This window comes from Oryzias latipes, chromosome 12, assembly GCF_002234675.1.
Source record: "Oryzias latipes chromosome 12, ASM223467v1".
In the NCBI taxonomy this organism is placed as follows: Eukaryota; Metazoa; Chordata; class Actinopteri; order Beloniformes; family Adrianichthyidae; genus Oryzias; species Oryzias latipes.
This window is the reverse complement of record NC_019870.2, coordinates 13025377-13050333: the sequence shown is the minus strand read 5'-3', so window position 1 is coordinate 13050333 and position 24957 is coordinate 13025377. Positions and strand designations below refer to the sequence as shown.

The 24957-nt window shown below is 40.7% G+C and overlaps 2 protein-coding genes across 4 annotated transcripts; one reads left to right on the top strand and one right to left on the bottom strand.

Moving 5' to 3' along the window:
- Positions 1 to 633: 633 nt before the first annotated feature.
- rfx3 (regulatory factor X3) lies at positions 634 to 17372 on the top strand. 2 transcript variants are annotated; one of them, XM_023960433.1, is made up of 17 exons: positions 637 to 946; positions 7008 to 7120; positions 7272 to 7351; positions 7646 to 7904; positions 8966 to 9040; positions 9281 to 9462; positions 9549 to 9668; positions 9740 to 9864; positions 9955 to 10070; positions 10308 to 10423; positions 10812 to 10966; positions 11060 to 11157; positions 11324 to 11473; positions 11572 to 11780; positions 11860 to 12013; positions 12151 to 12193; positions 12387 to 17372. In XM_023960433.1, exons 2-17 carry the CDS (start codon positions 7013 to 7015, stop codon positions 12659 to 12661), a joined length of 2265 nt encoding a protein of 754 aa, XP_023816201.1. In that variant the 5' UTR covers positions 637 to 946; positions 7008 to 7012; the 3' UTR covers positions 12662 to 17372. The 2 variants fall into 2 exon arrangements, with proteins under 2 accessions (XP_023816202.1, XP_023816201.1); XM_023960434.1 differs by lacking the exon at positions 8966 to 9040 and having other exon boundaries at positions 634 to 946.
- Positions 16989 to 24707, bottom strand: LOC101163504 (mothers against decapentaplegic homolog 4). 2 transcript variants are annotated; one of them, XM_004074773.4, is made up of 11 exons: positions 24315 to 24706; positions 23431 to 23743; positions 23168 to 23342; positions 22914 to 22943; positions 22632 to 22835; positions 22384 to 22491; positions 20763 to 20813; positions 20493 to 20676; positions 19642 to 19810; positions 19383 to 19521; positions 16989 to 18742 (listed from the first exon to the last, which is right to left on the bottom strand). In XM_004074773.4, exons 2-11 carry the CDS (start codon positions 23668 to 23670, stop codon positions 18531 to 18533), a joined length of 1512 nt encoding a protein of 503 aa, XP_004074821.1. In that variant the 5' UTR covers positions 23671 to 23743; positions 24315 to 24706; the 3' UTR covers positions 16989 to 18530. The 2 variants fall into 2 exon arrangements, with proteins under 2 accessions (XP_004074821.1, XP_011480091.1); XM_011481789.3 differs by lacking the exon at positions 22914 to 22943 and having other exon boundaries at positions 24315 to 24707.
- Positions 24708 to 24957: the final 250 nt, after the last annotated feature.

Below are 24957 nucleotides of genomic sequence, written 5' to 3'. Positions count from 1 at the left end.
AATAATATTTAAATGATAAATATAGTAACATACATACAAATAAATTGAGTACATTAAATTATTGAATGCATTAATATTTGTCAAAAGAACATCGATAATTAAGCAAATAATAATAATAATAATAATAATAAAGTTATTAATCAACAACATGAGCATAATAGGGGTGGGATTATAAAATTTGACTTCCGCACATTCCTTTCTAAGCAAATAATTTAATTCATTTTGAGAAACTTCACATTAAATGGATTTGATGGGTTATGTATTGTATAGGTACAATCATGTCTATTTATGATTAAGAGTAATTATAAGGACATCATTTACAAGTGGATGTACATAGATTTGTATGTTCTTTTACTTTTATTTCCCAAACCTATATATATATATATATATATATATAAATTCCAACTGAGTGCATGAAAATATATAATTTCTCACCTTTAAATTAAATATGATACAGAAGTATACACGATTTATCAATTGCAATGCAATTTTTGATAAATATACTGCAGTGTAAAACAACCACAACATTGTAATAACATGGAAAACAAAGTAATGGCTAAATACATTTTATTTATTTTTGTATTATTTAAGTCAAGACTTCGAAGTAATTTGATTGAGAGAGAAAAATATCGGGGAATTTATCTGTACATGCCCCCCGAAAAAAGGAAAGAAAAGAAAGACAAAAGCCGAAAGAGAAGCAGTCCAATCAATTCATCGATGGTTGAAATCGTTTTATTCCTTTTTGATTTTTGCCGTAGGTATCGCCGCGCGCTCCTCCCACCTAAGGTTGCGCGCTGCCGGTGAGTTTTATAGCAACTGTTGCCCGGTGAGGCAGCGCCATAGTCACCGTAGTCCTGGCGACTGTAACCCACCAACAACAACCTCTCGCTCCATCATTACCACCTCCTCCATCATCCTCATCTTCATCAACCAGTCCACGGCTCAGGTTTGATTTAAATCCTTGACTATTTTTAGCATAAATGTAAGATGCTCCTCGGCGTCACAGGATATGAATTTTATCAGGGGGGGTTTGATGCTGTTGGTTTGCGTTTTGTCTGCTGTTGGATGAAGGCTCGCTGGGTAGCTGTGGTAGTTTTGCTAGCGAGGGTGTTTCTTTGTAACGTGTTAGCCTGCGTGCTAACGTTGCCTGTGGATACTAACTGAGGCGAGGCGTCCTGGTCGCCAACAGAAACCGGCTGTGTAGCCTTTTACAAAGCTTTACGGACCGGCCCGACTCCATTTTGTTCTAAAAAACGAGCTTTTATTCGCAGAGAATTGGTCTGAAGTTGCCATGCTGAGTGGTCGCAAAGGCTAGCCAGTGATGCTAACTGGTCAGCTGGAGCAGGTGTCTGTTGTTGCTAGGTTGCTAACGCCAGCGATGTCTGTTGCTGTCCCATTTTCGGGTAAATGTTACGGTCGGGTTGTGTGTTTCCGCGTCGGGTGATTCAGCGTTTTTTGCCGCTAAGAAATCTGTTCGTCGATTAGCAAAGGAAAGTGGTGTGTGCTCGCTGGGCTTTCACTCTCTAATAGGTTCACAATAGCTGAGCCTTTACTTTCCCTTTTGTCTTAGGGAGCAAGATCGCGGCGTTAGCTCTCCATCTGTGCTCTTTGTGGGATCAACTGGTAATAATGATAAGAACGCGATAACATCAGTTCTGTAGGGATCAGTTACTACACAATCAGATTTATATTAATGTATTTCAATATTTGAGGTAATACAGGATGTTCTAAATACTAGCTCTGTGCTTTTTTTCACAATATTTACTCAAAAAAATGTATTGGTTAATAAAAAAGAAAAAGTTGTTTTATTTTCAGAAAAAATGTTGGTTTTTTTCAGTGTGTTTATTCATATTTTCTAACTATAATTAAACACACCAATTTGCTGTTTCAATTTCTGCCATTAAACAGAATAAAAACTAAAAACTGGGGAGACCCCATGATCCTCCAGTCGTTTTTTTTTTCCATGTTAAGTTTCTAAGTGTTGCATCACATTTACTCCTGGGTCCACTTGGTCTCCCGCTCCCCTGCAGCCTCTCCTTCCCATTAGGAGAGGGAACAGGTGTGCATGGGTTTGTGTATCTTTGTCTGTGTGTGTGAGTTGCAATAAAAAAAAAACACACAAGGGTGAATTCTGGTTGTGACAGAGGTAGTAGCAGTGCTACTTCGTCACCTGTCTTAAGACCATCTGTAAAAAGTTTTTTCTTTTCTTTCCATCCTTAAGTTTTTTGTTTAAGCCAATTATTTATTCAGCTGTTGTAGTTTTGTTGGTGTGTTTGACCTGTTGCATAAGGCAGTTTAACAGCTTTAGCTACTGATAAAGGATGTTTTGTTAAACGATTATATTTTGGCACAAGGAAAAATTTATAAATGACTCATTGGCTGCAAGATCTAAACTCCAAACACACCTAAATTATCATCCTACCACCACCGTGCCAAGAGATGACTTTCAGTGCTTTCCTTGATTCGCTACATTGAGTTTTTAGCTAAAACCAGTGCTGGCCAATCGTCATTATTAACTTGCTTTCCTTTGTGTTCATTTTTGATGCACTGTGCTCAGCAGGTGGAAATTCGTACAGATTGAAAAAAATTGTAATGCTAGATTTATATACTCTCAATGTTCTTGTGACAACCAAACAATTATTTTATTGCAAAAATCTTCTTTACGCAAAAAAAACAAAACTATTTTCTCTTTTTAGATCTGGTTTACTTCATTGAGTGAGTAATAGTCATACTCATACTGTCAAAATATAGAGTTCAATCAAAATGAGTCAGTCCCCTGTTGCAAATTAGGTATATTAAATGTCAGCTGCAGCAACAAACAAATTAAAATTAGAACAATTGTGTAACAGCTGCAGCAGTCTTTAAATAATTTAAGTCCTTGCATAGAACTGCGGCTGTAGAGTTCAGATTAAAAAAGCCAAATCCATATTGCGATTTGTCTGTGCGTGTGTGTGTGTGTACCGTAAATGTGCAAAGGCTATGCATTATATTAAATCTAAGGTTGCAGCAAACGAAAATAAAAGAACGTAGGAAATAAAATGGATTTAATTGAAAAACATAAATGTAATTAAAGCGAGTTGAATGACTGAAAATAGTTTGGCACAACACAGATGCAAATCTGTGCACAGGCAATCACAGCTGGTTTGCTTGTTATACAATACAGCAAACCCCTGCTGGAGAGGAGTCCTAGTATTTCATCGCCTGACAGATGGATGTGTGTCAAGAGAACAGTTCAAAAGTTAAGAGATGGGGTTTAGCAAACCATACAGTTGGAAACTGTTGCCATGAAATGAAACTAGCTTTCAGGGGCCGTAGATTAGACGGCTCTGGGATGTTTTGACATTTCTAACAATAGAAATTTGCACGATTCGTTCAAATAACAGGAAAGGCTGGGAGACGATCCTAAACGAAATCCACCAATGTTTGGGTTCTGAGGAGGTTTTTTAAGATTTGAAAGGTGGAGTCGCACTTGTCTCCCTGATAAACCAAGAGGACCTCTGAGGAGCGGTGCATCGTATTCGCAGCAGCTCATCACAGCAAAGTAGTGCTCTTCAAAATGCTGAAGATGCATGAAATGAAAATATTGAATCCATTTCAGAAAGAAGCGTTGATTGAGAGGGACGTTTCTAGTATTAGAAAAAAGAATCAGGCGTACTAAACTTTTGCAAATAAATACATTTGGCTTGTAAACGTATTTCGTAAACTGGAAGATTTTTTAGTAAAATTCTTTTTTCCTAATAAGATATTTTCTTTTCTATGGAGTTAACCCAAATTAGGTCACCACAACACACACACACACACACACAAACAAAACAGGATGTTGGGAACTGCCAGTTATCAGATCATGTTACCACTTACCTGTAGTCCAGTAGGGCAGAAATAGAACCGTGCCACCTGCTGCCTGGATCCTGTTGCATTTCCAATCATTTAAAGAGCGGCTGATTAATTCAATTATTCCATCACACATTTTCAGGGCTTAGCTGCATATTTGAGCTGCTCTTTTCTGCAGTCTCTCAATTATAAAGTTGTTTTTAAACTTAGACTGTCAAAAGCATCTACAGGTCTTTTGAAAAGGGACAAGTTGGATGGTGTATTTTTGCAATCAGCTTTTTTTTTAAATTATTATTATGGCATTTTTGAAATTAAAATCAGCTGCACTGTCAGTGTAAGTCAAAGCCTTTTTCGTTCTAATTTTTAAATCCTTATTTCAACATCGCAGCTCTCTGCACCACCACCCCCCCCCTCGCCTTTTCAGCTTTCCGTCACATCTTCCTCCTGCTGTTTTCCTGCTGCGCCAGCATCCGATCACATGTGCAGCAAATACAGCTTTATGTACTTCCTTGATTCTGCACGTGAGATTCCAACATTGTTACTTATAGCCGTTAAAGATTGAAAAGTTCTGGATAGTTTACGGTGCTTTGCAGTGTTTGTTGGCTCAGGATCTCGGCTGGACTGGAAGGGAAGAAAGGGGGGGGGGGGGGGACTCCCAGCAAAATGTTGCACTCCTTGGTGGCTTTTGTTCCTCCGTGTCTTTGTAGGGATTGCACTTGCTTGGTGGAGCACAGCATTTAAGTGGGCCACAAGGGAGTGCCTGAATGGTGTGGCAAGAGGTGTGTGTGCGTGGATTTCTTTGTGGAAGGGGGGGGGGGGGGGGGGGTGGAGGTAAAGCATCGAGGGCGCTTTAATACAGGGGCTCTTTTCCTCGATTAGGTAGGCTCAGTTGGGGCTATGTACTTTAGCTTTCAAACTACTCTGTGGAATATTGTCCACTCTCTGCGTGTCTTTTTAGATAACTGGTTATAGGAAGCCGAAGGCTACAATTTGACTGGATGAAATGACATTTTAAAGATATTTGTGCCCTGCTTTTACCTTAAAAAAACAACGACAAATGAAATAAGTTGTGTGTTGTTGCTTATCAGTTGTGTATCATCAGGTTATCTTATTGTCCTTTCATTGTTTGGGGTTTGTACACAAGATTTGACAGTTTCACAGCCCTCATTTAAAAAAAAACGGAGTTAGTGATCTTTACTTAGAAAGTGTATTATTGATTTATGAAACCCATGGATCTTTTTGTATATTTACTGTTTTTATTTTAGAAAAAAAACGTGTTTCATTTAAAAGCAGGTTTTTATGTATATAATATTCAGTTTCTCTTTTGTTAGACTGTTGCACTAGTTTTACTCAAATTTCCTTTTATTTTCATATTCTTGAATTTATAGGTTTTATACAGAATTTTAGTCCGTTTTCTCCACTGTGGGACCACGAAAAGAACACATCCTATTTAGTTTTGTTTTGTTTCAAGAAAGTTTATCTACATCAAATTTGGAGAAACTGTAGAAGCTTTCATTATTTGGTGCGGGTATTTGCACAGTCTAATATTTTAACATAGCATCAAACTATCCCATAATAAAACTCCTTAAAGTAGTCTGAAAAGTCATCTGACAAGGGAAGTACAGCAAAAAGGTCATCTGTGGATGAAAATTAGATTATTCTCTGCTTTTTGTAAAACTATCTTTTAAGTTATCCAGAAAAACATGAATAAAGTTGTAGAATTGTGAACTTTAAAGAGGGGCAGTGTAACAGTGAGGGGAAGAGAAAGTGGCAAGCTGTCCCTAGAGTGATTTGAAGCTGTTAGGAGACCCAGCTTAATTAACCAAGAGAGGCTTGTTCATGGAAACCGTGTGATTAACTGAAGGTGGCTTTTCCCTGGAACAATTCAGCAACGGCAGCCGCCGCACTATTATTAACTTACAAACACAGGTTCACCCCCAGTGTCTCCCTCTTTTTATTTGGCCCTCCTTCTGTTAAAGGTGTGTGTTTAAATCTGTTTAATTTAGAGTTTTAATTTAAAGACAGATCAAGGTAACAAGACGTCTCTGTGCTTGTGAAGAGCTGCATTGGTCGTGGACTCATGCTCTTTAGATGCAGCTGTCGTGAAACCTGTAAAAAAAAAAAAAAAAAAAGTGGGAACTGGCAGAGAGGCAGCGTCTATTTAGAGTTAGTTAAATATTAACTTGTTTTATGGCTTCCAATGTGGAGACAAGACCGTGTGTCAGTGATGCATGAGACTCTCAGTACATTGAGTACCATGCGCGGAAAAAGCCGGGTACAATTGGTCTTGAAAAGCTCTGGAGGCATCGATTAAGGAAGAAACGCAGCAGAATATGCCATTGCACCTTTCATTTCCTCAGTTTGATATATTTTTTTGGGATAACTAGATATTTTCTGCATTTGTAATGCATCCAATTCTTTTTTTATTGTTATTGCTTGCTTCAGTGCTGAAAACGCAGGCAGCATTTGGAATATATCTGTTTAGTTACAGATTTAATGAGGGGATCTCCCATTGTTTCCAGAAAATAAAAAAAAGGAAGTCCTGCAGAGGGTGTTGTTACTTAGATTTAAGTGGATTGCTTTTAATAACAACTGGAAAGCCATATTAGTAACACTAAAACAGCTATATTTTCTTTCATTTGACATCATCATTGTCCTTGTAACGTCTTTAATTTAGGCTGTTGCTATTGAGCTTTAAATAAATATCACTGAGGATGGGCTTCATTGCCAAAACGCAGAATCGATTCCATTAAATATGGATTTGTAATTATAATACCGTTTTCTTTTGAACACTTTTCACATAAGCAGTGATATAAACCGATCTATGATTAAGTATCATGAAACAATAATACGACCTTTAAAAACATACTTGAAGTTTTTTGGGTTTTTTTGGCCCAAGAAAATACCTTAAAACAGAGATTGATTTAATCCTTTAATGAACTAATTTGGCATTTTAAATAAAAAACTTTTTTTTTTTTTATCAAATGCATCCCCAAAATAAAAATAAAAAATAGGAGCATTTAGAAGTGACAAGAAAATATTTTCAGTGAAGATTGATGTAATATTTAACAAGCTGATTTAGCATTTTCTGTAAAAAAAAAAAAAAAATTTAAACACCCCAAACAGGTAGTTCTGTTATTTATTTATTTTTTTTAAGAATGTTCTCTGTTGATTAGGCGCCATGCAGACCCCTGAGGCGGGCGCTGATTCCACCTCCACTGTCCCTCTTCAGACCACTGTGCCTGTCCAGCCTCCTGGCTCCACCCAGCAGGTGCCTGTCCAGCAGCAGGTATCTATCTGCACACTGTTTATGTCTGTTTTGAAGTGTTCCAAGCAAAAGTGCACTTGCATGCCTTGCGACTGACTATAGCTAATGGACTCATTTATCTGAAGCACTTTACAATGTCTTTTTTTTATTTATTTATTCGTTTATTTTCTAGGCCCAGACTGTTCAGCATGTTTACCCAGCACAGGTGCAGTATGTGGAGGAAAACAGTGGCGTCTACACCAACGGCAACATGTGAGTCACTCTATTAGTCAGCTGCGCTCTTATGCCACTTCACAAAAAAACATTCCCTATTCTGTGCTTTCTCCATTCAAGCCTTTTCCTGCAGTCATTCATGGTGGAAGCACATGATGTTGAAGGAATGCAACTGTTTTCTTTTTTTTTCCTTCCCTCTGAAGGCCTGAAATCATAGGTTTTGCTGCGATCAGTTCACCTCAACTTGATAAGATGGTTTACAAGCTGATCAAAAACGACCAGCTCAATAAAGCAATGACAGCCGGTTTGACCCCTGACCTCTTTCCTGAACAGAAGAACTTACTCGTACTCAGAGCCGCAGCTGTACAGCCAGAACAGTGGAGGGAGCTACTTTGACACGCAGGGGAGCTCGTCACAGGTGTCCACTGTGGTGACTTCCCACGGCCTGACCAACAATGGAGGAGGGGGAACCGGAGGAATGAGCATGGGTCTCGCAGGGGGTCAAGTAATCAGCAGCAGTTCAGGGGCTTACCTGATGGACAATGCTGGACCCCACCCTGCCACCCAGACCGCACGAGCCTCCCCGGCCACTGTAAGTGACACGGCGGCCACCAAAGGCAGCCTTCGCTCACTATTTGCCCTCTAGCCTTTGAAGTGATGATTAGAGTTTAAAGAAAGCTCTTTCCCTTTCACTCTGTAGCGCATTCTTCTCTCTCCTGCAGTAAAACGGATCTTATTTTGTGTTTCCCATCATGTTAGTCCTATCGTCAGATCAGCATTCCATCTCCTAAGTGGAAAAAGGCTAAATGCACGATTGATTGATTGGATAAAAGGAGAATCAAATGCTGCACACTAAAATCTGATCATTAGGCTTGGTTATCAGATTGTTCCTGGGATCATAAGCAGTACACACTATAATCTGATCTCCTTTATTAGTTTAAGACAATCATCTGATTGTGGGGAATCTGATTAGGACAGAAAAACTTCTACCAATAATTTGACATTTTTCAACATGTACACGGTTTTGTCTGGTGTACTTGGCATATTTTGCAGGTTGATGAGCTTCTACATAAAAAAGTCAGATTGTAGGCATGTTCAATTTCAGGAAGATTAAAGCAGATTATGAGTCTCTAAAGACACAATCTATAAAAAAACACATGTAAATCTTTTTTGAGAATCAGATTTGTAGAGTACATTTAAATGTGTCCAATCTGATTATCATCTGATTATTCCAGTTATCAGATTTACATGGTCATTTAAACAGACTTCTTTTTTTTTTAAACTCAAATTAAAAAAAGATGAAAGCAGCAGGATATAACTTTTCAAAAGTGATTTGTCTCACAAACTTTGGTCAGATTTGCCGGATCTTTGTAAGTGTGGAAGTTGGATGTCTGATTTAGGCGTGGGGGTGGAAAATGAGCCTTTTTCCTGTTCCATTTATGAGTTGTAGAGGATTTTTTTTTCTTGCTCTGCTTGGGGTTTTAGTGCTGCTTTGCTTCGGGATTGTTTTTTGTTTTTTTTTCTAGACCATCTTTATTTTCGCTTGTGGCCAAGTGACACGTTTACATCGACTTCTCGTTTTTTCTGGCTTTGGTTCCGATTTTTTTTTTCCCCTCTTACATTTTGTTGTCCTGTGCTTTCGTGGTTTATCAGATTGAAATGGCGATTGAGACGCTCCAAAAATCTGAGGGTTTATCCAGTCAGAGAAGCTCGCTGCTCAACAGCCATGTAAGTTGCTTTTCTCCACGCCTGCTTAACTTTACTCTTTCTGCAAATCTGTCTTTCTATTTCTGCTCTTTCAGTTTGGTGAGGTGCTCGCTGTTGCTTTAAGTTTGCTGTCTGCCTTTAGAAGCTTGTGCTAAAGCCCGTCACGCGACAGCAGCATCACGTTTATTGGCCGTTGCCCGACAGTGTCACGGTTCCGAGTGCGGTTTGGTTTTGAAAAGCATTTTTCTTTTCTTTTTTCAGCTCCAGTGGCTGCTGGACAATTATGAGACAGCAGAAGGGGTGAGTCTACCGCGATCTACCCTCTACAATCATTATCTCCGCCACTGCCAGGAGCAGAAGCTGGACCCCGTTAATGCAGCCTCCTTTGGCAAACTAATTCGCTCCATCTTCATGGGACTCCGTACAAGGCGCCTTGGAACGAGGTTGGCTACTTTTTCAAAATAAAATCTGTCGACACCATCTTTGGCTCTGTCAACACGTTTTAGGATTTCTTTTTCATTTTTTGCAGAGGGAATTCCAAATATCACTACTATGGTATACGTGTGAAACCAGACTCACCGCTAAATAGACTTCAAGAAGACATGCAGTACATGGCTCTGAAGCAGCAGCCCGTTCAGCAGAAACAGAGGTGGAATGCGTTCTGCCAAACCGCCATTGCTGCTGATTTTAGCCATCAGACATAATGAAGTTTTGTTTCAGGTTCAAGCCGGTGCAGAAGTTTGACAGCAGCTCTGGGGAGAATTACTCAGGTGGAGGCCAGCATCATCCTGGTGCAGCAGAGCAGACCGTCATTGCACAGAGCCAGCACCACCAGCAGTTCATAGGTCTGCCGCCTTTTTCCTTTAATCCTGGACTTCAAAAGTACAAATGGATATATTTTTTACCTGTTTCTTTGTTTTGTTGCTTCCCTCTAGATGCATCGCGAGCACTCCCCGACTTTGTTGAGCTGGACCTGGGACAGAGCAATACAGAGAACATCAGCTCAGAGGATGTGAAAGCTCTCCAGTCCCTTTACAGAGAGCACTGTGAGGTTAGAGATTCTGTGAAAACTCAACGCTCACTCTACCACAAATCATTAAATACAAAAAAGTTTTTGAGATTTGATATCTTTTAAGATGGGAGTTTTGCATTTTATTTAAAGTTAAGACAGAATACTGAACTGACGTGTTGAAGTGTTTGAATAAGTGCATTATTTAACGTTAAAATTCAGAGAAAAGACTATCACATTTTCAAAAGGTCTGACTCCTTGTTTTTAAATGTTTTTCAGGCAATCCTTGATGTAGTTGTCAACCTTCAGTTCAGCTTAATTGAGAAGCTGTGGGAGACATTCTGGCGTTATTCTCCCCCTGAAACAGTAGAGGGCGCCACTGTAACAGAAAACAGGTAAGCTCGAGATCACAAAAGGGGACAATGAGGCCCCCAGAGCACTTCAATTCAGCAAGAAATAACCAAGTCAGATCTCAAAATGACATCACAGTTTTTATTTGAAAAGCAAGACAAGAACTTTAGAGGTTGCAGAAATATTTTCTCTGGTGTAAAAGGCAGCTAGAAACGCCACATACTGTATTATTTATACTAACAGCAAATGATACAAATCTGTCTTTTCTGAGTTCTGTCCTTATAAATGCCAGCAAGAATCAACGTCAGTTTTATCGTTGGTCTATTTGGAATATTAAACTCATATGCAGCGCATATTTGAACCTGATTGATGTCATGGCCAAACCCATTATTCAAAGGAGTCCAGGGTACATGTGGTTTGTTCCCTCCGCAGCAGCATAAGCGAGATTGAAGCCCGACTCCCTCGAGCACGGCTGCTGGTGCTGTGCCGAAACGAGGCAGTTCTGAAGTGGATGAGCACCTGTGACCATTTAATGTACCAGGCCCTCGTGGAGATCCTTATTCCTGATGTCCTGAGACCCATTCCCAGTGAGACGCCTCATGTTTACTTGGCTAACGTGCTGGGGGGGTTTCTGTGGTTGTTAACTTACCGGGTTGGGTTTGTGTTGTTTTTGTTTTTAGGTGCCTTGACTCAAGCCATTCGCAACTTTGCCAAAAGCCTGGAAGGTTGGCTTAATAATGCCATGAATGCCATTCCACAGAGAATGATCCAGACCAAGGTGCATTACTGCAGTAGTTACATTTGAGAAGTTCATGAGGGGGGTTTGTTTGGAGCTCATTCTACATACATGTGGGCTTTTTCTGTCATCATACGGTACACGGCTTGCTTTACAGATGAAATGTCCCTGCCAAAAGATGCTAACACTTACGTTTTTCTGGTCACAGATTGCCGCTGTTAGTGCCTTTGCGCAAACGTTGCGCAGATATACGTCACTGAACCACCTGGCTCAGGCGGCACGCGCCGTGTTGCAGAACACATCCCAGATCAACCAGATGCTGAGTGATCTGAACCGTGTGGACTTTGCCAACGTACAGGTAAGAATGTCAATTTTCAGCCATGATGGTTCCCCTAATGTCCGTTTTCTGGAATTGACTCCCATCTTAAAAGACTGATCTTCCATGTGCTCACACAGGAGCAGGCATCATGGGTGTGCCAGTGTGAGGAGACGGTGGTTCAGCACTTGGAGCAGGACTTCAAAGCCACGCTGCAGCAGCAGAGCTCCCTGGAGCAGTGGGCAGCCTGGCTGGACAATGTGGTCACCCAAGTGCTGAAACCCTACGAGCACAGGCCCAGTTTCCCCAGAGCAGCTCGGCAGTTCCTGCTCAAATGGTCCTTCTACAGGTCTGCAACGACCGCAGAGACGTGGCTGAGCACACGCCGTGGCGACACGAAGAACTTAATGTCTTTAATGTCTCTGCAGCTCAATGGTGATCAGGGACCTGACTCTGCGCAGCGCTGCCAGCTTTGGCTCCTTTCACCTGATTCGCCTGCTGTATGATGAGTACATGTTTTACCTGGTGGAGCATCGGGTGGCTCAAGCTACTGGAGAGACGCCTATTGGTGTAATGGGCGAGGTAAACATGCTGTAACTCCTGTTTTTATTGTTTAAATCTTTGGATTCCAGACTCATGTTATTTCTGTAGTTGCTCATTTTTGTATCCGCTGACATTTCGAGTGTGTGCCTGTTTGTTTATTTTGTGTGTCTTTTCAGTTTGACAGCCTCAACACCTTATCCCTTGCAAACATTGATAAAGGTAAGCCAAAAAGGAGAGTTTTTATATTTTTTATTTCTTACAAGAAGTGTCCAGAGGCTCAAAGAAACAAGGTCTCCAAAAAAAAAAAAAGATTTGTTGATTTTGGTTTTAGTTTAAGTAAAAACGATGGTTATGTTGTAGAAAAATGGGACAAAAAAGTGTCTTTGATTTAGAAAAAAAAAATCTCTTTTAGATGAAACAAGTGGAATGGACAGTGACTTGGAGGAGTACACGGGGGAGTCTGGAGAACCTCTTGCCAAGCGGGAGAAGTCAGAGCACGAGGTAATCCAGGTGATCCAGGTTGGAGCCCTGGAGGACGGATCCCATCCTGTGGTGGGTGTCGTCCAGCCGAGTGTCCTCCACTCCCTGCCGCAGCCCCAGCCGGACCACACCGAGCACATGCTAACATCCCCCACTGGTACTCCCACCATCCGCCACTGCACGGGCAACACCTACGCCTCCGTTTGAGGGTCTGAGGGCAGAGCTGAGCGTGTCCGGTCTGAGTTTTCTGTCCCCACTGATGGGAAACCTGTAAGTGTGGTGTCCTTTTCATGCATCGTCTCCGTTTGCAGCCTGTGTGAGCGTAGTTCCCTCTCTCTGTTTGGCCCCGTCCACTGAGGAGGGATCGTCTGACCTAGCAGTGCTGTCTTTGTCTGACTTGTTTCCAATCTGGATGTCTAGTCATCCTGTTAAAAAAAAAAAAAAAATTTTGCAAAGCACGGCAGGCGGCGGAAGGGACGTGGAGGGAAAGGACTAAATTTGACCTTTTTTTTTCTTTGAGCGCGACTGAAGGTAAAGTCCTTCAAACTACTGATGTCTCTGAGCTCAAATCCATGTCACAAGTCCCAGCAGAGCAGAGCGCCGACCAACTCCAAGCACCACCCACTGTACATAGAGTTGCTGGAATTGGTATCACTTAAAGCTCATGGTGCTATCATTGTGCTTTAAGTTCTCTAGTTGTTTCTGTTCATATGCATTCTGATACACATCAGACTAGCTGAAGTATACTAATTTACACTCACATTTACACCGAAGTATACAAGCTAGTGTGGGAGTATTGTATGTAGCTAAAAACAGGGAAACTTTCTGTTTTGTGTGATGCTAAAAAGGATTGTGGGCCAATCGCCACCAGCAAACGTCCAGAAACATCTGCGCTGCTGAACACTGAGATTAAATTGACAGGAACAAGTTTTTTGGGGAGAAAAAAGCCCTCCGCTCTAGCTTTTTTGTGAACACCGTTCATTTCAGAAGTCCTCTTAGTGCGGATTCATGTGTTACAATCGTGAAAACAGCCTACATTACTCCTACCATTGGTTTTGCTGATTTTTTTTTTTTTTTTTTGTGGTCATTTTTCTTTTCAGGAATTTGCATTAACGTTTTGAAGTAAACCAAAAATAAAAATAAAAAAGGAAGCTCAGTGTGAGCCATTCGGGGCCACACAGAGGCTTTTTCCTGTCCCACAGTGCCATGTTGCAGAGCAGAAGGAATGTCAGGGATATAATGTACCTCGGCTTTATCATAGTGCCTTATCCTTAAATGCAGCTGTCCATGTAGTCCTGACTGTGTGTTGTAGAGACGCCCACAGCCCCCTCTGCGTTGTCCCAGCCCCACATTTGGCCTTCTGGTGACTCGTTGCTGGATTTGGGCTGGCTCATCAGTACTGAGACCTGGGGGGGAGGCGGGCACAAACACACCTGTTGGGCTTTTGTTTTAGTTTTTCCCTCTATATCAGCTCTCCCGAACCTACAATTTATCTGAACCATGGTCCTTAGCCTTGCTCCTGCCCTCACTCTGCCCTCTTGAAGCCTTCGTCATCTGGTCAAAGGTGCCTGCGTTTGTGCGCGTTTGCGTGTGTGTGATAGACCTGCAATGTCCTTTTTTTTTTTGTTTTTTTGGAGCTTCACATGTCTGCATCCGTGTGCTTGCATGTGCGTGTTGGAACACATTCATCAGTCACCCTACCTCAAACCAGTGGTGCCAGCCCTTAGATGCGTGCAGCGCAGTCGCCCGACCTTATTGCACACAACCACCACTGTACTGCACAAATCTTAACATGACGGAGAGAAGCCCCCATTGTTATTTCTCTCACCTCCGATAACCTTTTATTCCTTGTTTCCTTTTTTTAATCCGTTCTGGAGCCCATTAAATGCTTCATCATTTGCTCCCTGTTTGAAGACCCTCTTTGTACAGTGGACAAAAAGTAGATATTTTCTGATATTCAAAGAGATATAGAGACAGATAGTTATATATATATATATCAAAATATATATGTATAGTATATAAAATGATGACACTACATGTTTCTCTTTTGCGATTGATCTGATTGTTAATATGTGAATGTTTTTTTTTTGCATAGCTCATCTGTCCCTAGTTTAGAGACTGTGAAATGGGAAAGGCTTGTGGCAACTAACTTCTTAGATCTATACTTGAACTGTTCTAGCCTTCTTTGTTCTAGAGGAGGGGGCGGGGCTCTGCAGAAACCCCCTTTGATCGGAAAAGGAGTTTTCCTTCCTTTATGCTTGTTTAAAACAGCCGTTTCTTCATTGTGTATTTATTTATTGATATTTATTGTTTGTTTTTGTTTTACATAATCGTAATCATAAATCTTTTAAGGAAGAATTATGAACTTTACTACTGCAAAGAGCATACCTACTGTACAGAGAGCAATTGTTTCATTTTGTGTTGTTTGCCCCCAACATGGTGTAATAAATCCATGTAGAGTAAGAAAAAAAGGTTTAAAAAGGAGGGATTTTTTTTTTTTTTGCGTATTTGTTTGCCAAATGAAGCCCCTAAAACAAAAATAAATAAATAAAAGGCCTTTTAGAAATGATGATCCCTCTAGATTAAGCCACCCCTGGTTTCATTTTGAAGGCTTGAGACTCATGCATAAGGAAACAAATACGGGTGAAAATATTGCAAAGTGGTGGGGGTTTTTTCTGTGGAGACCCCTGGATGTTATTTTCAAAAAAGGGTCAAATTGATCATCCCAGCCGCCTTCTCTTAGTAACACCTGTGGAACCTGACAGTCTCTGTTTACTCTGATTAAGCTGATCTGACTTTTAGTTTAAAACGTTTGCGAGAAAAAACTAACCTCCTCACTTGAGGCAGCTGCAGTGTAAAAGTCAGATGTTTTCAGTTTTCTCTGTTCCTTCATCATGACCTTAAGAACTAGTTTTTTCTGAAACTTCAAACAGAAAAATGGCTGGCTTGAAAAATGTATCTCAACACAAAAGATTTCTTTGTCTTCACAATCTTCAAATACTTTGCCAGTCTTGTTTTCACTGTTCTATTAAGGTTGAAACTTCTTTTTTAAGGATACTTCTTTCTCCTCGTGGCATGTTTACTGTTTGGTTTCTTTTTTGTTTTTGTTTTTGTTTTTCAGAAATATAAATATATTTGGTACTTTTGATGGTGACTTGTATTATTTTGTGCCTGAAGTGAAAATGGCTTAAAGGATGTTTTTCTTGGAATCTCAATTGTGTGCTTTTTGTAAGTGCTTTCTGGTCTTGCACTCCTGCCATGTGCTGCTAGCAATTGTTTGTCAATCTTTCCTTAGACTTTTTTTGTTTCCTTTATTTAAAAGTGCTGCCTGATAAAACAATGGACTGATGGTAATGCTGCAACACAACTGTACCTAATTTCTTTGAATTATTATTATTATTAATTTTTTTATATATAAAAAGCTGTTTGCAAACCAGACCATTTCAAAGTAGAAAACTATATGCGAGAACTGCCTGGATGTAGACGACGCGGCAGCTTCACTGACCCATAGCAAACTCTGGTGCCTTTAATTTTGCCCCCCCCCCGGCTGCAGCAGATGGCCTGGGTGACTGCTGGGTCTCTGGTGGGCTACAGATGGAGGCTATAGGGCCGACCTATAGATGCACAAGTGCTGCCACTTTTTTTTTTTTTTTGGGGGGGAGAAATCCCTCAGACTTGACTACTGATGATGAATTTACTGGCTGTTGACAACCACAGACTTGCGCGCGTGCGCACACACTCGGCTAGAAACACATAAACCCGCAAACAACTTTTACGTGTATAAAACTGGTCAAATGTACAAGGAGAGTGACTGTAAGTTTTAAAAAAAAATGCCCTCCTGAGGTTTTTTGTTTTGTTTTTTTCAGATTTGTCAAATATTTTCTGAATGCTGTGACTTGTTTTGAGATTTGTTAAGTGCCATTTGAGTCTAGTGAGTCGTGGCCATCTGTAGCACGCTCTACTGCAAGCACAAGCATTTGGCAGTGGCATTTGGGACACGGTTTCTGTTTCAGTTCACCTTTGGCAAAATGTGTATATATTTATATATATATATATATATATATATATTAAAAGTATCTTTTTGTCCAGAATATTTGTTCTTTTTGGTAAACATTTTATCTAATATGTTGGCTAAAGTGCTTTTGTGATTTCTTCTTTTTTTGGATAATGTATAGTACCTGATGAGACATATACACACAAGTTTCCCGTGACTCTTCTCGTGTGCTGTTGAGTTTGTTACATACAATGTATATTCTTAAATTTGCGAGCAAACCAATGCGTGTAGGGTGATTTGTATTGTGTTTTACAGAAAAAAAAAGAAAAAAACATGGACAATTTGGGGAATTTTATATTTACAGAGACCTGATCATTTAGTGTGTCGTATTGATGACTAGAGAAACTATTACTGACACATGTAGTTTCGTTTTTCTGAATATTTCAGATCTCAGCTCAGGCTAGCTTCTTAGTGTTGTTTTCTTAAACTCTGTGACTTGTCTTTGCAGTAATAAACATTTTCTTGTTCAAAACCAGTTTCTGATTTCTTTTTTTATTTACAGTAAACACAAAGTTGGCGCATTTCATTTTTATTCATACATAAACACCAATTGCATTCAAACTTCATATTTCTTCAGATTGTATGCCATGATTGTAAGGTTCACCACGCATGTTTTTGCTTCTTTTTTTCCTGTGACCCGAATGGTTCATCACTGTAAAATTAGCAACAAAAATCATAAAATACTGCCACAGCCTGGAGGTAAACAAAACTAACATTATTGAAACAATATTGCTGACAAAATGTTTAAAGAAGTAAAATCCAGCTTTCACAAGAGAAGTAACACTGAAACAACTGCAGTCCAGTAACCCTTCCAACATTTCAGGAAGTATTTTTGGCATCATTATGGCTTACAGTTCCTCACAGTTCATTCCTCACTCAGCTGATTATTTGGATCCACTGCCTTACAATTATTTTCAAAATAAGGGTAGTGAGCCATTTTAAAGTGATGCACCATCCAGGACTCTACGAAATGCACGCCTGCCTCTTTGTAGTATTTGAACCTGAAATATAATACAGTGTTTAATTCGGGAAGGAAGATCTTTAGGAGCGGTATGAGAACTGGGAAGAGGGGAAATCTTGAACTTTGGAACCAAATTCCTTAGCATGACAAAGATAAATGATGCTAAAACATAAAGATGCAACAAAAAGCCACAAGTTAACCTGTGAAAGAAGAAAAAAATGCAAATTATTAAAGTGCTAATTGACACCTAATGAAAAAAAATTGAACATTCATGCAGGTGTGTTAAGTCTTTTAAAAGTTAGACTGGGGGGGGGGGTTATGTGGTGGTAGCTTTGTTTGGTGATTTTTTTTATTATCTTATGCAGTTTTAGTGGGCTTTTTTGAATGCTCCTAAAAAAGACAAAAAACAACTTTTTCAAAATACTCCAAACTAAAGGAAGTATTTTAGCCCCAAAACTCTAAATGAAGGAGAGAGTTTTCTCCAGCTGAGAACCCACAGAATGTACAGACGAGGTAACAACAATGAATTTAGTCACTTAAAAGGCAACTCTGAGATAAATGGTCTCTTTTTACACTTTGATAGTGTGAATATATGAAAACAAAACAAAAAAATCCACCGATGAGAAGCAACTTTCTGTTCTCACTAGACCAAGTCACACTAAAAGATTATTGCCTGTGGCGTGTTACCGTGCAGTTTACACATTCTTTGAGGCAGGAGAAGCCCAGGCCTGATCTCCAAGCAGACAGAGCTGGTGTTCCTGCTCAGCTGCGTCTTCCAGAGCACTGCAGCTACTGTCAGTGTAACCCGCATGCTTCTCCAGCTGCTGATTGGAATGGACTTGCACATCTGGAGTTCACTATAAAGGCAACTCCTCACAGAGCTGCAGTTAAAGATGTTTGGAGTAACTTTGCTTCTACTCATACAGCCTGTACAGTATCCGTGTGACTCAAGTCTTCTTTCAGCACCCCCGAGCCACAAAGGTGGAGTTGTCTGTTCAATTACAGCCAGATATACACCCCTCCCTCGCCTCTATTCCTCTGTACAGTTTGTGTTGTTATATTCAGTCGAGAGGCTGAGGGTCAGCGATGGGCATAGTGTGCAGGACCTCATCTAGTAGCTGCAGAGCTCGATGTAAATGGATCTCGATCCAGCAGGGTGTTTCCTTGATGCTCTGCCGTGGGTAATCCGGCCCCCAGCCTTTCACGAAGCTCATGCGCAGAATGCACAGCCTGCGCAGGTCGTCCACACCGATGCCAGCAGCAGCAGACAAACCTGCAGGAGGAGTTTGAAAATGGAGACTGTCATATCCACAAGGAGTTACAGAGCAGACTTAATCATCGACCAACGGCCAGCAGTCCCTTTTCTCTCAGCAAAGTGAATAAGTCAGATCTAACGCATACTAAAGAAGAAGTGTTGAGGCTCTCCAGAGCAACATAAATACTCTAATCAGAGGTGTACTTTTGAAGAACAGCTTCTCTATAATTTAAATCATGCAGGAAACTGGTCCTAATGGCTTCTATTCATTGCTGTGACGCAGTCTGGAGGGTTTAAGAATCTAAATCAAGAATCGTGAATCCAATCCTGAGAAGATGACTTTTTTTTTCTTCCAAGAAAAAATTGGGACAGTACAATTAATTTATTTAACTCCAGAACGAGTGTTACTTCACCATCCGGACCACCTTACTAAAACTTCATAGGGTTCTGCTTATGCAATTAAAATGTTATTTATGTGGACTTCCCTGTTAAAACTGTGCATTTTGTTACTTTTGTTCCATTTTGCTGCAGCTGAGGGTCAAAAAAACAGTCAATGTTTTTGGTAAAAATGCTAAACTACCTCACTGAGTTTGACAATGGCAAGTAATCACAGTAAGAGACTTGTTCAAAGCTAAGTGCAGCAGTTAACAGCACTCACTGATGGCGGGGGCGATGCCTCCCACAGAGCCAGGTCCTGGAATGTTCCCAGCCACAGCAGCTGCCTGCGCCGCAGCCGCTGCCTGAGCCGTTGCCGCCTGCTGCTGCATCTGCCTGTGGCACTGGCGCAAGTCAAACACCTGACAAGGTACAACAGAGCTGCTAGATCTGCCAAGAAAGTGCAACACTTGAAGCAACAGTTTAGACTTTGCACACACCTTTTGCAGGAAAATTCTAGGAAAACGCAGCAGAGTTCTCACCTTGATGTATGCGCTGGGGTAGATCTTGTGAACGGCGTCCCCTGGTGCGCGTCCAGCTTCTCGGTCCAGATAGTAGCTCTGCACAAAGACGGCGTGATCACTTAGGCAGCGCACCCACACATCTCCTTCACCTTTGCACTCCAGCTGCACGCCTTTGCCAATGTGAAGCCTGCAGGCCAACAAGAAACAAAAGATAAACTGCAAGTTAAGTAATGCGCCATTAAAAGTAACTTTTGGTGGCAAATTAGTGAGGATTTATGGCAGACGGAGTGTGCATTATCACTTTTTAACGCACGCCGTGGAAGCCTGAAATAGTGATAATGCACACTTCGAAGGCCATTGACCTGCTTATACCATGGTCACTTACAAAATAAATAAATATTAAACAGTTTTTAGTCCTTAATTCTTGGGGTGTTTTTTTCGATTTGGAAAAGCGGACTAATTTACACTCAAGCGGACTATTTGTTACGTACGTCAGTTGTCACGGTAACGTTGTCACGGTAACGTGACAACTGACAAGGCGCCGCACCACCGCTGTAGTCAAGATTCGGCAAGATATATATGCTGATCTTTCTGATGGATTGAATAAAGCATCAGTTCAGAGAAAAATTCTCCTCTTACCGCTTGTTTTTGTCAAGTTGATAAAGCTAAAGGTTGTTTTAAAGAAGCCGGCGCAGTGATACAGAAGATTTAAGATATGTGACCGGACCTTCTTCTTTTTGGGGCGTGTGGTTATCAGGTTTTAATGCGCACCCAGCAGCCAATCAGAATCCAGTAATCACCCGGACCATGGTATAAATTCATTTATTACAGATCGTGTATGATGATACACTTTGTATGTTATAGAATACCTGGCTCTCTCTATATTTTCTGTCCTGTGGACATTACTCAATTGTCCCAGGCAGAAGCGATCTCCTCCAGATGGATCCACGTAACCGTCTACAGTTACAACAGGACATGTGGATGGAACCTTAAATGTCTCCCCAACTTGGACGTCCATCTCAAAGTAGGCAATGGAGCACCAGTATTCTGGAGCTGGACCCAACAGTTGAAAAAGCATCATTAGTTACACAGAAAAAGCATTCTGTCAAATGGTAAAACTGCCTGAAGCTTCTACTGACCTGGATGATTGGATATAGGCGGCTGGAAGGAAATTTCACTGGCAACAGGCCCTGAAAACATGTTATTTTGTTTATAGTTACACATTTATCAAACTACCTAAAATAATTTAAAAGTTAATCAAATATGGAGAAAAATCATCCAGCCACACCTGAAAAAGATACAATACCAAAACATGCAAAGATAAAATTTAACTTTTATTATGTTTGGCACCTTTTAAGTGGAGAAATCTGACTTCAAATTTTGAAACTACTCCTACGTTCATTAATGGCATTGTAGAGCTATGGCATGCTTTCTCTCATTTTCATTCTAAAATTTGTAGCTTAATGTTAAAACTTTGCATAAATATGTCCTGCATAGTTAGCTGAAGCATCCTCTAGTCCAGGGGTCGGGAACCTTTTTGGCCAGGAGAGCCATAAACGCCACATATTTTTAAATGTAATTTCGAAAGAGCCATACAATAATGTAGTGTCCCTTTCCCACACTAAGGCACGGAGACTTAACCTCTTTTAGGGTTCTTTATTCTGGTTACTGCAGACCGCAACAAACGCCGTACAATCAATTCAGCAACTCCTGAATCTCTCCCGCCGAGACGAGAGCGCTTCTCCCAACTTTATATTCCCCTGCTCCCGCTCCAGCCCCTCCCATTTCCTTATTCGGCCCATGGCTGAACCCCATTGGTCCAAACTCCCTAACAACAGGCTGAGCGACAGAACTGAGGGCCAATCAGATCTCTGCTTGAACGATGCGTTCCATGAACTCCAGAACTTTTAACGCGGCCCAACAGCCAAGTTAAACTCAGTCCGCGACAATATGTTTAAAACTAAATATACAAGTGAATGTGTGCATTTGATGTAATTTCAACATTTTTAAAGTCCAATAAGTCTGTGGATTCTTTTTAATAACATTGTTATACTGTTGCTAATAAATGATGAGTATTTCTCGTGGTGGTTTTGCTGATGGTCTAGTCTGGTTGATACGTGGTGAGTTTCTGCTTCATGCAGGCGTTGAGACTTTAAACGTGATCGTAGGTCTGAATGTTCTTTAGATGTGAGACAGACATGGAACCAAACACACACTCACCCTGCAGGAGTGACGGGCAGCAGGTTTACGTTTTTACCATCTCTGCGCGATTCACCTGCTGCCGGTCCCCCCCCACCCCCCACCCCCTCTGCTTTCTTCCTCACACATCCCGTCCCCAAAACTGCGCGCTCTTCCTCAGGGAGGCAATTCAAAGGTTTCCGGGTGGTACAAACTCTGTGAAATAATAGATAACAGTAAATTGATAATTTTTTCTCCAAGCACCGCTACTACTGCGCGCCTCTGGCATTGCATCGCGCCCGAGAAGGACTGGTCTAATGAAAAAAAAAAAGTATAATTAAGGATTTGTCTGCGAGCCACATGTGACCATCAAAAGAGCCATATATGGCTCGCGAGCCATAGGTTCCCGACCCCTGCTCTAGTCTAAAACAAAAAAGAACAAATTCTATGCAGCCACTGAGGCAATTATTTTGATCAATAAAAAAAACAATCTATATCTGTCAGAACAAAAACTTCTACATTTAATTCTTTCCAGTTTGATGTCAGATGTTTTTAAGAATTGCTTGCTGTCAGTCTACTCACAGTAATGTCCCGTGTGAGGCATGGGTGGATGATGCTGTAGGTGCCCATTCTGGTGTTGAGGCACCGCTGCAGGAAAGCTGCCATTTCTGCTCCAGTTTGGGGCAGGATCTGAAATATTAAAAAATAAATAAATAAATATGTGTTGGCAAAAGCAGAAATAAAAAATAAATACTTCATGCTTTGGAGAAACTTTGTCCTGCAGAGTGTTAGATGTACAACAAAGGAGTTCAGCTTGTGTAGCATCTCACTTGAAGGTCCAGCGCTAATAGCTGAGAAAGCAGATGTCGAGGCTGAGCTGCTGCCATCTGACGGAGGCAGCAGAGCTGGGCTGCTGAACGTCTCCGGGGGAACCGCTCTTGACGGTGGATGCTGGATCGTCTGCAGGTGACTCTCCGAGCTGGAGTGAGACTGTTGGTTATCATAGTCAAACTCATCTTTCACGATGAGTGGACCTGGCAGAAAGTGAGAGAGATGATTAAGACAGGTGAAAATCGACAAAAACTATGGCGAGGAAAGGAAAAACTCTGTACCTGAATTTGAAATGGTGAGTGTTGATAAGTCTGCAAACACATTAACAAGATATATGAATCAGTTTCCCCACAACTACTTTAAATTAATCAGTACCGAGTACTTTCAAGTGTACTTTTTGGCAAATTATTGCATGTGTGACTAATTGTTCGAGAAAATTTAATAAGTTTAAAAGTGTAAAAAAGTGGTGATTCATATACACTTTAATGTGCTTCTAACAATCTGTATTTCTTAGAACTACCTGACTCCTACTTACCAATTCCTGGAGAAACAACCCTCTCATAGTGGTACGGGTTGACACAAACACTGTCGCATTTCAGGTCGAAGGCATACTGACAGTATTTCACATGTTTTAACTCGTTCTTGTGTAGATCAGGCCATCGCCACAGTCTGGCATAGACGACATGTGGAAAACCTTTACGACCTGCAACCTAAAACACAGATAAGATGTTAGCCATGGCAGCCTTTTTTTTTTTAATCCACCATTTTATTACAGGAAGTAAACCACTTGCACTATACCTGCAAGCGTCCATCCAACGTTCGCTGTATGGTTACACATTTGCTTGGATGTGCCCCATTTGTGGTGATGGCTGTGATGAGAGAATCCAGCTCATCCTTTTTCTCCTTCAGCTTCTTGACTAAACTCTCGATAGCCCGTTTGGCAAAGCTTTCACTCTCCCCTCCCTGCCGATGGCACATGAGGCTGTGCACGATGCTCAGGCAGGCATCATTGCTTGTGGGGGTGTTAGTGATTGACATGTTGCTCTTTTACAATCTTGGGGTTTCTTCTTGTGAGATCAGAGTTGATCTAATGCAGCTCACGTTTACAAATCTAAATCAAAAAGAACATTAATGACATTTTGGGCAGAACATCATAGGAATAACGTTTATGTGTCTTTTTTCCAAGTCATATTCAACAATGGTATTCGTGCATATGGGATGAATTAATGCGCTATGGTATAGGTTATAGGATATAGATGATATAGGTTACCTTTAAATTATTCAAAGAAATAAAACATATTATAATGTAAACAAAACAAATGTAACTATTTCAGAACTGGATTTAATCGAGTTGACTTGTCCAACTACAAAAAACATTCAAACTAACATTACGTTCTCGCGGTGTTCACTAAATTTTTGGGCTAATCTTACGTTGCTAATAACACATTGAGAAAAAATGACAAACAAACCGCCGTAAATTGAAATGCCTTGACATTGCATGAAATAAACATATGTTTATACCAATTTACCCTATTAGAAATAGACAACTCATTGACAGTAGGTAGTTGGTTAGCATTAGCAAGAATGAATTTTGTTAGCATTTGCTATTCGTCGCTAACGTTGCTCCACAAAGAAACAAACCATCCATCAAACAAGAAATAAACACGCACGTAGAAACTTACCGCAAAATGGCCTCAAGGCAGAGCTCGTCACAGTACTGACTGTTGGTACACCTGCGACTTCGCCAACTAAATGTATTATTTTTGGTTAATTGCCCTCCGTTCAGGTTATCCAGCTAGCGAACTAGCATGTGTGCTAGCGGACGACCATCAACTTCGCGCTAGCTTGCCAGCTGAGCTAACTTGTTCCAAAACGCTTCACCGTTCCCTATTTCCACAGAGAAGAGCATTTACCGAAACTCTCATTCGTTCATAAGTTTCATTCATCGAATGTAATATTTCTATCACGAATGACGTTGGTTAAAACCAACTATTTCACGGGCTAACTACTAGCCACGAAAACAAACAAAAAAAATTCCTCCACCCACCTCGCTCTAACTGCACATGCGCAGAGGTAATGTGACAGGCGTGGCGCTGCAGTGCAGCTTGTTTTGCCATTTTTTATTTTCTAGAAACTGTACACAGGTCTCTGTTGTCACTGTGGGTCACAGCTTTCATTAGAACCAGCAGCGTGATTCTGAAATCAGACTGACGCTGATACTGTGTGCAAAACAACAATTGGTTTTATAATGATTTGATGATTGGTGGTCTCTGAATCATAGAATTCCTTAAATCTATCCATTTTTATTTAAAATGCCCTTTGCAA

Bases quoted from the DNA above. Each gene is read 5' to 3' on its own strand.
- rfx3 (XM_023960433.1), top strand. From the start codon at position 7,013: ATGCAGACCCCTGAGGCGGGCGCTGATTCCACCTCCACTGTCCCTCTT. The intron at 7,121-7,271 runs GTATCTATCTGC...TTTATTTTCTAG, and splicing joins AGGTGCCTGTCCAGCAGCAG to GCCCAGACTGTTCAGCATGT. The intron at 9,669-9,739 runs GTGGAATGCGTT...GTTTTGTTTCAG, and splicing joins CCCGTTCAGCAGAAACAGAG to GTTCAAGCCGGTGCAGAAGT.
- LOC101163504 (XM_004074773.4), bottom strand. From the start codon at position 23,670: ATGTCAATCACTAACACCCCCACAAGCAATGATGCCTGCCTGAGCATC. The intron at 23,343-23,430 runs GTATAGTGCAAG...TCTGTGTTTTAG, and splicing joins CGTTGGATGGACGCTTGCAG to GTTGCAGGTCGTAAAGGTTT. The intron at 19,522-19,641 runs GTGAGAACTCTG...GTACCTTGTCAG, and splicing joins ACCCCAGCGCATACATCAAG to GTGTTTGACTTGCGCCAGTG.